Source organism: Salvelinus fontinalis, chromosome 2 (genome assembly GCF_029448725.1).
Source record: "Salvelinus fontinalis isolate EN_2023a chromosome 2, ASM2944872v1, whole genome shotgun sequence".
NCBI lineage: Eukaryota > Metazoa > Chordata > Actinopteri > Salmoniformes > Salmonidae > Salvelinus > Salvelinus fontinalis.
In genome coordinates this window covers 89913041-89929279 of record NC_074666.1, presented here as the reverse complement: position 1 = coordinate 89929279, position 16239 = coordinate 89913041, and the positions used below count along the sequence as shown (strand labels likewise).

At 48.3% G+C, this 16239-nt stretch overlaps 1 protein-coding gene across 1 annotated transcript in view; it reads left to right on the top strand.

The window, feature by feature from the left end:
* aatka (apoptosis-associated tyrosine kinase a) overlaps positions 1-16239 on the top strand; it is an 82986-nt gene that overhangs the window by 37557 nt on the left and 29190 nt on the right. Inside the window, exons 2-3 of the mRNA XM_055894276.1 lie at positions 680-813; positions 13454-13580. Coding sequence (XP_055750251.1) covers positions 680-813; positions 13454-13580 — 261 coding nt within the window. The remainder of the gene's footprint in view (positions 1-679; positions 814-13453; positions 13581-16239) is intronic.

Here is a 16239-nt window from a genome sequence, read left to right as displayed (position 1 = left end):
TCTACCACTGGGAAGTCTATACTACATCCTGTTACTGCTTATTTCCGATAACCTCCAGGATACCACTGGGAAGTCTATACTACATCCTGTTACTGCTTATTTCCGATAACCTCCAGGATACCACTGGGAAGTCTATACTACATCCTGTTACTGCTTATTTCCGATAACCTCCAGGATACCACTGGGAAGTCTATACTACATCCTGTTACTGCTTATTTCCGATAACCTCCAGGATACCACTGGGAAGTCTATACTACATCCTGTTACTGCTTACTTCCTATAACCTCCAGGATACCACTGGGAAGTCTATACTACATCCTGTTACTGCTTACTTCCTATAACCTCCAGGATACCACTGGGAAGTCTATACTACATCCTGTTACTGCTTACTTCCTATAACCTCCAGGATACCACTGGGAAGTCTATACTACATCCTGTTACTGCTTACTTCCTATAACCTCCAGGATACCACTGGGAAGTCTATACTACATCCTGTTACTGCTTACTTCCTATAACCTCCAGGATACCACTGGGAAGTCTATACTACATCCTGTTACTGCTTACCTCCTTGTTGTTGTGTAAATACACTAACTGTTAGACACTGGATATGAGCGTCTGCTAAATGACTTAAATGTCATGTTAGTTGTTATTAACCGCGGTCTCTCTTCCTGTTCTGTAGATGGCGCTCCACTGAGTGAGCTGTCGTGGCCGTCGTCTCTGGCAGTGGTGGCTGTTTCCTTCTCTGGGCTCTTCACCTTCGTCTTCCTCATGCTGGCCTGCCTCTGCTGTAAGAAGGGACACATCGGGTTCAAAGTGAGAAACTTTACTCTCTCTCTCTCTGTTTCTCTCTCTCTCTCTGTCTCTCTCTCTCTCTCTCTCTCTCTCTCGCTCTCTCTCACACACACCACCTCTTTATAAAAAATTATCCACTGAATACATCATACTACACTGCCCCCTGCTGATTAGGAAGAGACATCATCCACCACATACATCCTGCTACACTGCCCCCTGCTGATTAGGAAGAGACATGATCCACCTCTACATACATCCTGCTACACTGCCCCCTGCTGATTAGGAAGAGACATGATCCACCACCACATACATCCTGCTACACTGCCCCCTGCTAATTAGGAAGAGCCATGATCCACCTCTGCATACATCTTGCTACACTGCCCCCTGCTGATTAGGAAGAGACATGATCCACCACTACATACATCCTGCTACACTGCCCCCTGCTGATTAGGAAGAGACATGATCCACCTCTACATACATCCTGCTACACTGCTCCCTGCTGATTAAGAAGAGACATGATCCACCTCTACATACATCCTGCTACACTGCCCCCTGCTAATTAGGAAGAGACATGATCCACCACTACATACATCCTGCTACACTGCCCCCTGCTGATTAGGAAGAGACATGATCCACCACCACATACATCCTGCTACACTGCCCCCTGCTGATTAGGAAGAGACATGATCCACCACCACATACATCCTGCTACACTGCCCCCTGCTGATTAGGAAGAGACATGATCCACCACTACATACATCCTGCTACACTGCCCCCTGCTGATGAGGAAGAGACATGATCCACCACTACATACATCATACTACACTGCCCCCTGCTGATTAGGAAGAGACATATTCCACCACTACATATATCCTGCTACACTGCCCCCTGCTGATTAGGAAGAGACATGATCCACCTCTACATACATCCTGCTACACTGCCCCCTGCTGATGAGGAAGAGACATGATCCACCTCTACATATATCCTGCTACACTGCCCCCTGCTGATGAGGAAGAGACATGATCCACCTCTACATACATCCTGTTACACTGCTCCCTGCTGATGAGGAAGAGATATGATCCACCTCTACATACATCCTGCTACACTGCCCCCTGCTGATTAGGAAGAGACATGATCCACCACTACATACATCCTGCTACACTGCCCCCTGCTGATTAGGAAGAGACATGATCCACCTCTACATACATCTTGCTACACTGCTCCCTGCTGATTAGGAAGAGACATGATCCACCTCTACATACATCCTGCTACACTGCCCCCTGCTGATTAGGAAGAGACATGATCCACCACTACATACATCCTGCTACACTGCCCCCTGCTGATTAGGAAGAGACATGATCCACCACTACATACATCCTGCTACACTGCTCCCTGCTGATTAAGAAGAGACATGATCCACCTCTACATACATCCTGCTACACTGCCCCCTGCTGATTAGGAAGAGACATGATCCACCACTACATACATCCTGCTACACTGCCCCCTGCTGATTAGGAAGAGACATGATCCACCTCTACATACATCCTGCTACACTGCTCCCTGCTGATTAAGAAGAGACATGATCCACCTCTACATACATCCTGCTACACTGCCCCCTGCTGATTAGGAAGAGACATGATCCACCACTACATACATCCTGCTACACTGCCCCCTGCTGATTAGGAAGAGACATGATCCACCTCTACATACATCCTGCTACACTGCCCCCTGCTGATTAGGAAGAGACATGATCCACCTCTACATACATCCTGCTACACTGCCCCCTGCTGATTAGGAAGAGACATGATCCACCACCACATACATCCTGCTACACTGCCCCCTGCTAATTAGGAAGAGACATGATCCACCTCTACATACATCCTGTTACACTGCCCCCTGCTGATTAGGAAGAGACATGATCCACCTCTACATACATCCTGCTACACTGCCCCCTGCTAATTAGGAAGAGACATGATCCACCTCTACATACATCCTGCTACACTGCCCCCTGCTAATTAGGAAGAGACATGATCCACCACCACATACATCCTGCTACACTGCCCCCTGCTGATGAGGAAGAGACATGATCCACCTCTACATACATCCTGTTACACTGCCCCCTGCTGATTAGGAAGAGACATGATCCACCTCTACATACATCCTGCTACACTGCCCCCTGCTGATGAGGAAGAGACATGATCCACCACCACATACATCCTGCTACACTGCCCCCTGCTGATTAGGAAGAGACATGATCCACCTCTACATACATCCTGCTACACTGCCCCCTGCTGATTAGGAAGAGACATGATCCACCTCTACATACATCCTGCTACACTGCCCCCTGCTAATTAGGAAGAGACATGATCCACCACTACATACATCCTGCTACACTGCCCCCTGCTGATTAGGAAGAGACATGATCCACCTCTACACACATCCTGCTACACTGCCCCCTGCTGATTAGGAAGAGACATGATCCACCACTACATAACTATCTGGGTGGGTCCCAAATTGTACTTTAATCCCTATATAATGCACTGCCCTTGTCAAAAGTAGTGCACTATATAGGGAATAGGGTGCCACTGGTCCATAGGACCCTGGTCAAAAGTAGTGCACTATATAGGGAATAGGGTGCTATTTGGGACAGAACCTAAATCAGCATACAGGCCCCTATCACACAACAGGCTGCTTTGTGAGGGACTGGTCAGAGGGTTGTGACTGCCAGCCTGCTCCCCTGTTGTCCTCCCCTGTTGTCGGTCTGTGAGGGACTGGGCAGAGCAGTGTGGCTGCCAGCCTGCTCCCTGTTGTCTGTCTGTGAGGGACTGGGCAGAGGGTTGTGACTGCCAGCCTGCTCCCTGTTGTCTGTCTGTGAGGGACTGGGCAGAGGGTTGTGACTGCCAGCCTGCTCCCTGTTGTCGGTCTGTGAGGGACTGGGCAGAGGGGTGTGGCTGCCAGCCTGCTCCCCTGTTGTCTGTCTGTAAAGGTTAAGTTAAAGGTTAAGCTTTGGGATAGAGTTAAAACAATAAATATTCAAAATTAGTGCCTGGCACTGGTATTGAACACACAACGCCTAAGGAATACTCAAGTCTACTTAATGGTAATATCACTCACCGTTGCGCCTAGTCACCGGTTTTGACGTCATCTGCTGACGCTCTGCTTATCTGGACAGACTTTTAATTTCGCAGTGGATCTTGGCAGCAATATTAGTTCCTACCTACTCTGTCAGTTAGCATCCTCAAAGCAGATCATGTCAGAGCGGCAGAGAGGGGAAGGGGGTTGTTCTGCAGCTGTGTTGGGGATGAGTCCCCCCCACACACATTTTTTTAAATCTTGACTCTCTTGACCAATCAGAATGACGCAAATGCTCATAGCAGAGGTAAACAATGGACAGGCGGCTTTTCTCCAGCAGTTCCCTCATCCATCCAACCATCCATCCATCCATCCATCCAACCATCCATCCATCCAACCATCCATCCATCCAACCATCCATCCATCCCCCCAATATAGACTTTTAGCTGCAGGTGTTTGAATTTAGCCTTGTGCTACTGCTGTGACACCATTGCTGTCATTGGTAACCCAAACATGACAATTCATAAGGAGTTGCCAAGAGACCAGAAACAGATTGGCACTCAGGCTACGTTGGCGTGGTTGTCCAGTGTCAAATCCACAGAAGTCAATAGAACAGTGTTATGTGGTCACATCCTCCTCTGTGGTTCCCCTCCTTGTCCTTCAGTGTTATGTGGTCACATCCTCCTCTGTGGTTCCCCTCCTTGTCATTCAGTGTTATGTGGTCACATCCTCCTCTGTGGTTCCCCTCCTTGTCATTCAGTGTTATGTGGTCACATCCTCCTCTGTGGTTCCCCTCCTTGTCCTTCAGTGTTATGTGGTCACATCCTCCTCTGTGGTTCCCCTCCTTGTCCTTCAGTGTTATGTGGTCACATCCTCCTCTGTGGTTCCCCTCCTTGTCATTCAGTGTTATGTGGTCACATCCTCCTCTGTGGTTCCCCTCCTTGTCATTCAGTGTTATGTGGTCACATCCTCCTCTGTGGTTCCCCTCCTTGTCATTCAGTGTTATGTGGTCACATCCTCCTCTGTGGTTCCCCTCCTTGTCATTCAGTGTTATGTGGTCACATCCTCCTCTGTGGTTCCCCTCCTTGTCATTCAGTGTTATGTGGTCACATCCTCCTCTGTGGTTCCCCTCCTTGTCATTCAGTGTTATGTGGTCACATCCTCCTCTGTGGTTCCCCTCCTTGTCCTTCAGTGTTATGTGGTCACATCCTCCTCTGTGGTTCCCCTCCTTGTCATTCAGTGTTATGTGGTCACATCCTCCTCTGTGGTTCCCCTCCTTGTCATTCAGTGTTATGTGGTCACATCCTCCTCTGTGGTTCCCCTCCTTGTCCTTCAGTGTTATGTGGTCACATCCTCCTCTGTGGTTCCCCTCCTTGTCATTCAGTGTTATGTGGTCACATCCTCCTCTGTGGTTCCCCTCCTTGTCCTTCAGTGTTATGTGGTCACATCCTCCTCTGTGGTTCCCCTCCTTGTCATTCAGTGTTATGTGGTCACATCCTCCTCTGTGGTTCCCCTCCTTGTCATTCAGTGTTATGTGGTCACATCCTCCTCTGTGGTTCCCCTCCTTGTCCTTCAGTGTTATGTGGTCACATCCTCCTCTGTGGTTCCCCTCCTTGTCATTCAGTGTTATGTGGTCACATCCTCCTCTGTGGTTCCCCTCCTTGTCATTCAGTGTTATGTGGTCACATCCTCCTCTGTGGTTCCCCTCCTTGTCCTTCACCAGAGTGTTAGCAGAGGTTGGCATTAATAGAGGTGTGTCCATTAGCGTGCAACCACTAGCCACATCCCACCACTGCACCACCTTCTTTATGTCATCCTTCTTTCACTGGGACCACTCTGTGGGACGGACAGACTCAGTTCTGTGGTTGGGTGTTAAGTGTTTAGAGAAAAGAGTGTTAAGTGTTTAGTAAAGGGTATGGCCTTTTCTCATTTCTAGTCTTCTCGTCCGTTCACTCTTCTCTGTCATGTCTCCTCCATCCTCTTTCTTTCTTTCTTTCTTTCTTTCTTTCTTTCTTTCTTTCTTTCTTTCTTTCTTTCTTTCTTTCTTTCTTTCTTTCTTTCTTTCATGCTCTGCTCCTGAGATAGACAGGGGGTGTTGTGAATGAGAAGCAAAAGGGTGCTATCTCTTAATCAAAGTCTTATGAATCAGAGCAGAGGGGTTTTTCTGTCGCAGTGAAGCGTTGTCTTGCATGATTCCATTCCCCTTGTTCTCTTCACCTCTTCCCCTCCCCTCCCCTCCCCTCCCCTCCCATCTCTTCTCTCTTCTAGATAGGTTTGTTCTCCCCTCCCCTCCCCTCTCCTCTCTCCTCTAGATAGGTTTGTCCTCCCCTCCCCTCTCCTCTCTCCTCTAGATAGGTTTGTTCTCCCCTCCCCTCCCCTCTCCTCTCTAGATAGGTTTGTTCTCCCCTCCCCTCTCCTCTCCTCTCTAGATAGGTTTGTTCTCCCCTCCCCTCCCCTCTCCTCTCCTCTCTAGATAGGTTTGTTCTCCCCTCCCCTCCCCTCTCCTCTCTAGATAGGTTTGTTCTCCCCTCCCCTCCCCTCTCCTCTCTAGATAGGTTTGTTCTCCCCTCCCCTCTCCTCTCTCCTCTAGATAGGTTTGTTCTCCCCTCCCCTCCCCTCTCCTCTCTAGATAGGTTTGTTCTCCCCTCCCCTCCCCTCTCCTCTCTAGATAGGTTTGTTCTCCCCTCCCCTCTCCTCTCTCCTCTAGATAGGTTTGTCCTCCCCTCCCCTCTCTCCTCTAGATAGGTTTGTTCTCCCCTCCCCTCTCCTCTCTCCTCTAGATAGGTTTGTTCTCCCCTCCCCTCTCCTCTCTCCTCTAGATAGGTTTGTCCTCTCCTCTCCTCTCTCCTCTAGATAGGTTTGTTCTCCCCTCCCCTCTCCTCTCTCCTCTAGATAGGTTTGTTCTCTCCTCTCCTCTCTCCTCTAGATAGGTTTGTTCTCTCCTCCTCTCTCCTCTAGATAGGTTTCTTTTCTCCTCTCCTCTCTCCTCTAGATAGGTTTGTTTTCTCCTCTCCTCTCTCCTCTAGATAGGTTTGTTCTCTCCTCTCCTCTCTCCTCTAGATAGGTTTGTTCTCTCCTCTCCTCTCTCCTCTAGATAGGTTTGTTCTCTCCTCTCCTCTCTCCTCTAGATAGGTTTGTTCTCTCCTCTCCCCTCTAGATAGGTTTGTCCTCCCCTCTCCTCTCTCCTCTAGATAAGTTTGTTCTGTGCTGTAGTTCATTAGGTAAATAATGAATGGCTCAGTAGTTGACAACAGAGCAGTATTGCCAGCCACTCTCTCCCTGTACAAACACAGTCTCTGAAGATGGATTGGCAGCGTGGTACTCTGTTGCTGCTGGAGGTGTTTAGAGTGTAAAGAGACACTGGTGTTCAGAAGGGACCGAGGGGATGTGTTCTGTTTGTGTCTAGCAGGCTGGGTTGGAAGGGAGGGTTGTACAACTGTCTGTTTCTGCTTGTGGCTCATATTCAGATCTGTTGTTTTGTGAAAATAAGCAGTTTAGAGCCAAATCTCAAGACAGTAGGAAGGAAGTTGAGGCATGATAGAGGGAGGAGGAGGAAGGGGACCCAGAGTAGAGATGGAGGAAGAGGTCAGCGTTCCACTTCCTCCTAGCGTCCCTCCGTGTATCCCTCTATTGAAAGAGAGAGATGTACATTGTGACATCATGCCAATACAGCAATTGAACTGTAAATGTAATTGAGGGCGTGTCTATATCTCTAGCTGCACGTCTGCCAAGCTCTCCCAGGCTATGTCCCAAATGGCACCCTATTCCCTATAGAGTGCAGGGCATTGGTCAAAAGTAGAGAGAACAGAAGACAAGATGTGTCTCTCTCTTTCCATCCATCCCTTCTCTCTCTCTCTCTCTTTCCATCCATGCCTACTCTCTCTCTCTCTCTTTCCATCCATGCCTACTCTCTCTCTCTCTCTTTCCATCCATGCCTACTCTCTCTCTCTCTCTTTCCATCCATCCCTACTCTCTCTCTCTCTCTTTCCATCCATGCCTACTCTCTCTCTCTTTCCATCCATCCCTACTCTCTCTCTCTCTTTCCATTCATCCCTACTCTCTCTCTCTTTCCATCCATCCCAACTCTCTCTCTCTTTCCATCCATCCCTACTCTCTCTCTCTCTTTCCATCCCTACTCTCTCTCTCTCTCTTTCCATTCATCCCTACTCTCTCTCTCTTTCTTTCCATCCATCCCTACTCTCTCTATCTTTCCATCCATCCCTACTCTCTCTATCTTTCCATTCATCCCTACTCTCTCTCTCTTTCTTTCCATCCATCCCAACTCTCTCTCTCTTTCCATCCATCCCTACTCTCTCTCTCTCTTTCCATCCATCCCTACTCTCTCTCTCTCTCTTTCCATTCATCCCTACTCTCTCTCTCTTTCTTTCCATCCATCCCTACTCTCTCTCTCTTTCCATCCATCCCTACTCTCTCTCTCTCTCTTTCCATCCATCCCTACTCTCTCTATCTTTCCATTCATCCCTACTCTCTCTCTCTCTCTTTCCATTCATCCCTACTCTCTCTCTCTCTCTTTCCATCCATCCCTACTCTCTCTCTCTTTCCATCCATCCCTACTCTCTCTCTCTTTCCATTCATCCCTACTCTCTCTCTCTCTCTTTCCATCCATCCCTACTCTCTCTATCTATCTCTCTTTCCATCCATCCCTACTCTCTCTCTCTCTCTTTCCATCCCTACTCTCTCTCTCTCTCTTTCCATCCATCCCTACTCTCTCTCTCTTTCCATCCATCCCTACTCTCTCTCTCTCTTTCCATCCATCCCTACTCTCTCTATCTATCTCTCTTTCCATCCATCCCTACTCTCTCTCTCTCTCTTTCCATCCATGCCTACTCTCTCTCTCTCTCTTTCCATCCATCCATCCCTACTCTCTCTCTCTCTCTTTCCATCCCTACTCTCTCTCTCTCTCTTTCCATCCATCCATCCCTACTCTCTCTCTCTCTTTCCATCCATCCCTACTCTCTCTCTCTTTCCATCCATCCCTACTCTCTCTCTCTTTCCATCCATCCCTACTCTCTCTCTCTCTTTCCATCCCTACTCTCTCTCTCTTTCCATCCATCCCTACTCTCTCTCTCTTTCCATTCATCCCTAATCTCTCTCTCTCTTTCCATCCATCCCTACTCTCTCTCTCTTTCCATCCATCCCTACTCTCTCTCTCTTTCCATCCATCCCTACTCTCTCTCTCTCTCTTTCCATCCATGCCTACTCTCTCTCTCTCTCTTTCCATCCATCCATCCCTACTCTCTCTCTCTCTCTTTCCATCCCTACTCTCTCTCTCTCTCTTTCCATCCATCCATCCCTACTCTCTCTCTCTCTTTCCATCCATCCCTACTCTCTCTCTCTTTCCATCCATCCCTACTCTCTCTCTCTCTTTCCATCCCTACTCTCTCTCTCTTTCCATCCATCCCTACTCTCTCTCTCTCTTTCCATCCCTACTCTCTCTCTCTTTCCATCCATCCATCCCTACTCTCTCTCTCTCTCTTTCCATCCCTACTCTCTCTCTCTCTCTTTCCATCCATCCATCCCTACTCTCTCTCTCTCTTTCCATCCATCCCTACTCTCTCTCTCTTTCCATCCATCCCTACTCTCTCTCTCTTTCCATCCATCCCTACTCTCTCTCTCTCTTTCCATCCCTACTCTCTCTCTCTTTCCATCCATCCCTACTCTCTCTCTCTTTCCATCCATCCCTACTCTCTCTCTCTTTCCATCCATCCCTACTCTCTCTCTCTCTTTCCATCCATCCCTACTCTCTCTCTCTCTCTTTCCATCCCTACTCTCTCTCTCTCTCTTTCCATCCATCCCTACTCTCTCTCTCTTTCCATCCATCCCTACTCTCTCTCTCTCTTTCCATCCCTACTCTCTCTCTCTTTCCATCCATCCCTACTCTCTCTCTCTTTCCATCCATCCCTACTCTCTCTCTCTCTTTCCATCCATCCCTACTCTCTCTCTCTCTCTTTCCATCCCTACTCTCTCTCTCTTTCCATCCATCCCTACTCTCTCTCTCTCTTTCCATCCATCCCTACTCTCTCTCTCTCTCTCTTTCCATCCATCCCTACTCTCTCTCTCTCTCTCTTTCCATCCATCCCTACTCTCTCTCTCTCTCTCTTTCCATCCATGCCTACTCTCTCTCTCTCTTTCCATCCATCCCTACTCTCTCTCTCTCTCCATCCATCCCTACTCTCTCTCTCTCTTTCCATCCCTACTCACTCTCTCTTTCATCCATCCCTACTCTCTCTCTCTCTTTCCATCCATCCCTACTCTCTCTCTCTCTCCATCCATGCCTACTCTCTCTCTCTCTTTCCATCCATGCCTACTCTCTCTCTCTCTCTTTCCATCCATCCCTACTCTCTCTCTCTTTCCATCCATCCCTACTCTCTCTCTCTTTCCATCCATCCCTACTCTCTCTCTCTCTTTCCATCCATCCCTACTCTCTCTCTCTCTCCATCCATCCCTACTCTCTCTCTTTCCATCCATGCCTACTCTCTCTCTCTCTCTTTCCATCCATCCCTACTCTCTCTCTCTCTTTCATCCATCCCTACTCTCTCTCTCTCTTTCCATCCATCCCTACTCTCTCTCTCTCTCCATCCATGCCTACTCTCTCTCTCTCTTTCCATCCATGCCTACTCTCTCTCTCTCTCTTTCCATCCATCCCTACTCTCTCTCTTTCCATCCATCCCTACTCTCTCTCTCTTTCCATCCATCCCTACTCTCTCTCTCTCTTTCATCCATCCCTACGCTCTCTCTCTCTCTCTCTCTTTCCATCCATGCCTACTCTCTCTCTCTCTCTTTCCATCCATCCCTACTCTCTCTCTCTTTCATCCATCCCTACGCTCTCTCTCTCTCTCTCTCTTTCCATCCATGCCTACTCTCTCTCTCTCTCTTTCCATCCATCCCTACTCTCTCTCTCTCTTTCATCCATCCCTACGCTCTCTCTCTCTCTCTCTCTTTCCATCCATGCCTACTCTCTCTCTCTCTCTTTCCATCCATCCCTACTCTCTCTCTCTTTCCATCCATCCCTACTCTCTCTCTCTTTCCATCCATCCCTACTCTCTCTCTCTCTTTCATCCATCCCTACGCTCTCTCTCTCTCTCTCTCTTTCCATCCATCCCTACTCTCTCTCTCTCTCCTATATATACACTACCAGTCAAACGTTTGGACACACCTACTCATTCCAGGGTTTTTCTTATTTATTTTTTATTTTTTTCTATTTAAATATATTTTATATTTGAGGTTCTTCAAAGTAGCCACTCTTTGCCTTGACGACAGCTTTGCACACTCTTGGCATTCTCTCAACCAGCTTCATGAGGTAGTCACCTTGGGTTGTATATACACTACATGACCAAAAGTATGTGGACACCTGCTTGTCATAAATCACATTTCAAAATCATGGCCATTAATATGGAGTTGGTCCCCCCTTTGCTGCTATAAAAGCCTCCACTCATCTGGGAAGGCTTTCCACTAGATGTTGGAACATTGCTGTGGGGACTTGCTTCCATTCAGCCACAAGAGCATTAGTGAGGTCGGGCATTGATGTTGGGCGATTAGGCCTGACTCGCAGTCGGCGTTCCAATTCATCCCAAAGATGTTCGATGGGGTTGAGGTCAGGGCTCTGTGCAGGCCAGCCAAGTTCTTCCCCGCCAATCTCGACAAACCATTTCTGTATGGACCTCACTTTGTCATACTGAAACAGGAAAGGGCCTTCCCCAAACTGTTGCCACAAAGTTGGAAGCACAGAATCGTCTAGAATGTCATTGTATGCTGTAGCGCCATTCTTACTTAACACTTATTTTTCTTAAAACTGTATTGTTGGTTAAGGGCTTGTAAGTAAGCATTTCACTGTAATGTCTACACATGTTGTATTCGGCGCATGTGACAAATACAATTTCATTTGATTTGATTAAGATTTCCCTTCACTGGAACTAATGGGCCCGAACCATGAAAAACAGCTCCAGACCATTATTCCTGCTCCACCAGACTTTACAGTTGGCACTATACATTCAGGCAGGTAGCGTTCTCCTGGCATCCGACAAACCCAGATTCGTCCTTCGGACTGCCACATAGTGAAGTGTGATTCATCACTCCAAAGAACGTGTTTCCACTGCTCCAGAGGCCAATGGCAGCATGCTTTACACCACTCCAGCCGACCCTTAGCATGCACATGGGGATCTTAGGCTTGTGTGCGGCTGCTCTGCCACAGAAACCCATTTCATGAAGTTCCCGACAAACAGTTCTTGTGCTGATGTTGCTTCCAAGAGGCAGTTTGGAACTCGGTAGTTGGTGTTGCAACCGAAGACGGACGATCTTTTACACGCTTCAGCACTTGGCGGTCCCGTTCTGTGAGCCTGTGTGGCCAATCACTTAGCTACATAATTCTCATTACTGGAAATAGGGGATAACACACTATCACATTTCACAACTCTTTTATAACAATTACCTTCACTTCAGATGGCCACATCAGCCAATAGATGATATGGAGCTACTGGTCTATTACCTTCACTTCAGATGGCCACATCAGCCAATAGATGATATGGTTCTACTGGTCTGTTACCTTCACTTCAGATGGCCACATCAGCCAATAGATGATATGGTTCTACTGGTCTATTACCTTCACTTCAGATGGCCACATCAGCCAATAGATGATATGGTTCTACTGGTCTATTACCTTCACTTCAGATGGCCACATCAGCCAATAGATGATATGGAGCTACTGGTCTATTACCTTCACTTCAGATGGCCACATCAGCCAATAGATGATATGGGGCTACTGGTCATTTACCTTCACTTCAGATGGCCACATCAGCCAATAGATGATATGGAGCTACTGGTCTATTACCTTCACTTCAGATGGCCACATCAGCCAATAGATGATATGGAGCTACTGGTCTAGAACACATACATCTGTTTATATCCTCATGTATGTCTCTTACATGTGATCAATCTAAACGGTGGACCAAATGATTCAACTCAGTTTCTCCTTCAAGTACCATCTCTCAGTGGGCCTGTGGGAAACATAAGAAAGGGTCATTGTTGTTATAGCTCTGGGCAGAGAGGAACTGCAAGTTGAACCCGGTGAGATAGACTCCTAAATTGATAGTGCAGGTTGTTTTGGCGATTTTACAGCTAGCTAGCTACTTCACATGCTGATATTGACTTTCATAGTATTGTGTGTAGCTGCATTTGCTAGCTACCTAGCCCATAGAGAGAGCATTGCATTGTGGGTTTTGTAGTCGGCTTGAGTTGCAACAGATTTCCAGAACGATTTTCACATGTTGCCACCAACGTTGTTATAATGACAAAATGAAACATTTGTTCACAAACATTTTTTCTTCACATATTAGTGTTATTTAACACTGTTAATTATAGGAATTGGTGATTTGGGGTGGATTATCCCTTTAATGCAGAAGGCATGAACACTCAGATGACTAAACACACTGTGTTATTGAATCATACACACGCACATACAGGCACGCACTTTCTCTCTGCCCCCCCCCCCCCCACACACACTCACCCCCCCTCTCTCGTTCTCTCTGTCACATACACACTAACCCCAGTGTCTTCTCTCCCCTCCCACCAGGAGTTTGAGAACACAGAGGGAGAGGAGTACCAGGCTGACGTGGCCTCGTCTCAGAATGGACCTGAAGTCTACATCCTCCCCCTCACTGAGGTCTCCCTGCCCGTCTCCAAACAGCCCGGACCATCCAGTAAGATCCTAGTCTATCTATGACCCATCACCTATGAACTTTCACCTCTATATATCACCTATGACCCATATGGCTGTTTCTTCTATCCTCTCCTCTCTCCTCTTCTCTCGAGTAATTAAACGTCAAGTCTAGCCCTGGGTTAATCAGTCTAATTGCTTGATTACTCAATTGAGTGTTACTAGAGTTGTCTCAGATCCACACTCCAGGCTGTACTAATCCAAATGGCACCCTATTCCCTACACAGTGCACAACGTTGGACAGCGGGACTTGTAGTGCGTTATGGTACCATTTGCAATGCATACGTTGACCCAGCAGGGCCAACATCATACCCCATCATCAGAACATCATCATACCCCATCATCAGAACACCATCATACCCCATTATCAGAACACCATCATACCTCATCATCAGAACATCATCATACCCCATCATAACATTATCAGAACATCATCATCAGAACACCATCATACCTTATCATCATAACATCATCAGAACATTATCAGAACATCATCATACCTCATCATCAGAACATCATCATACCCCATCATCAGAACACCATCATACCCCATCGTCATACCCCATCATCAGAACAACATCATACCCCATCGTCATACCCCATCATCAGAACACCATCATACCCTATCATCAGAACACCATCATACCCCGTCATCAGAACATCATCAGAACAGCATCATACCCCATCATCAGAACATCATCATACCCCATCATCAGAACATCATCATACCCCATAATCAGAACACCGTCATACCCCATCATCAGAACACCATCATACCCTATCATCAGAACACCATCATACCCCGTCATCAGAACATCATCATACCCCATCATCAGAACACTTTCATACCCTATCATCAGAACACCATCATACCCCGTCATCAGAACATCATCATACCCCATCATCAGAACACTTTCATACCCTATCATCAGAACATCATCATACCCCATCATCAGAACATCATCATACCCCATCATCAGAACATCATCATACCCCATCATCAGAACATCATCATACCCCATCATCAGAACATTGGCCTGCACACTGGGTTGTTAATTTGAGAGATGGTGAGAATTTCAGACAGGGACAGAGCACAGACATGCTCTCTTTTCCACTCTTCCTCCATCTCCCTTCCTCTCCCTCGTCCTCTCTCTCTCACTCTAACATCTGTCTGTTGCGTAATGCAGAATGAGGCTGGCCTGCTGCAGTGCTCCGTGGCAGTTTATGTGTGTGTGTGTGTGTGTGTGTGTGTGTGTGTGTGTGTGTGTGTGTGTGTGTGTGTGTGTGTGTGTGTGTGTGTGTGTGTGTGTGTGTGTGTGTGTGTGTGTGTGTGTGTGTGTGTGTGTGTGTGTGTGTGTGTGTGTGTGTGTGTGTGTGTGGAATGCAAGAGAGCTGGAGCACATTGGGGAGGAAGGAAGCCAACCCTCACACTCTCTTATTCGCTGGGCTGTCAGCTGTTTGCTGTACTTCATTGTGTGTGTGTGTGTGTGTGTGTGTGTGTGTGTGTGTGTGTGTGTGTGTGTGTGTGTGTGTGTGTGTGTGTGTGTGTGTGTGTGTGTGTGTGTGTGTGTGTGTGTGTGTGTGTGTGCTGTGCTCTGAATCCCAGGATGTGAGCGTGAGCAGGGATTGGACAAGCCAGCATCAGGCTAGCAGCCAATTGCCTCCCTCCCTCCTGTCCTCCATAGCTACGGCCATATGATTGGTTCAGGTGTTGCAGGGTGAGGAGAGGAGAGTGGGGAAGAGAGGAGGAGAGGATACGGGGAGAGGGGGAGAGAGTGTGGGAGACAGGAGAGGACAGAGGAGAAAGGAGGGGTGGGAGAGGGGAGAGAGTGGGGTAGACAGGAGAGGACAGAGGAGAAAGGAGGGGTGGGAGAGGGGGAGAGAGGACAGAGGATAAAGGAGGGGTGCGAGATGGGGAGAGAGTGGGCGAGAGAGGAGAGAACAGAGGAGGGTGGAGAGAGATTGGGGAGAGAGGAGAGAACAGATGAGAAAGGAGGGGGGGAGAGACTGGGGGAGAGAAGAGAGGACAGAGGAGAAAGGAGGGGGGGAAGGAGGAGAGAACAGAGGAGAAAGGAGGGGTGGGAGAGACTGGGGGAGAGAAGAGAGGACAGAGGAGAAAGGAGGGGGGGAGAGAGGAGAGAACAGAGGAGAAAGGAGGGGTGGGAGAGACTGGGGGAGAGAAGAGAGGACAGAGGAGAAAGGAGGGGTGGGAGAGACTGGGGGAGAGAAGAGAGGACAGAGGAGAAAGGAGGGGTGGGAGAGACTGGGGGAGAGAGGAGAGAACAGAGGAGAAAGGAGGGGTGGGAGAGACTGGGGGAGAGAGGAGAGGACAGAGGAGAAAGGAGGGGGGGAGAGACTGGGGGAGAGAGTGGGGAGAGAGGAGAGAACAGAGGAGAAAGGAGGGGTGTGAGAGGGGGAGAGAGGAGAGAACAGGGGATAAAGGAGGGGTGCGAGAGGGGGAGAGAGGAGAGAACAGAGGATAAAGGAGGGGTGTGAGAGGGGGAGAGAGTGGGGGAGAGAGGAGAGAACAGAGGAGAAAGGAGGGGTGCGAGAGGGGGAGAAAAGAGAGAACAGAGGAGAAAGGAGGGGTGCGAGAGGGGGAGAAAAGAGAGAACAGAGGAGAAAGGAGGGGTGCGAGAGGG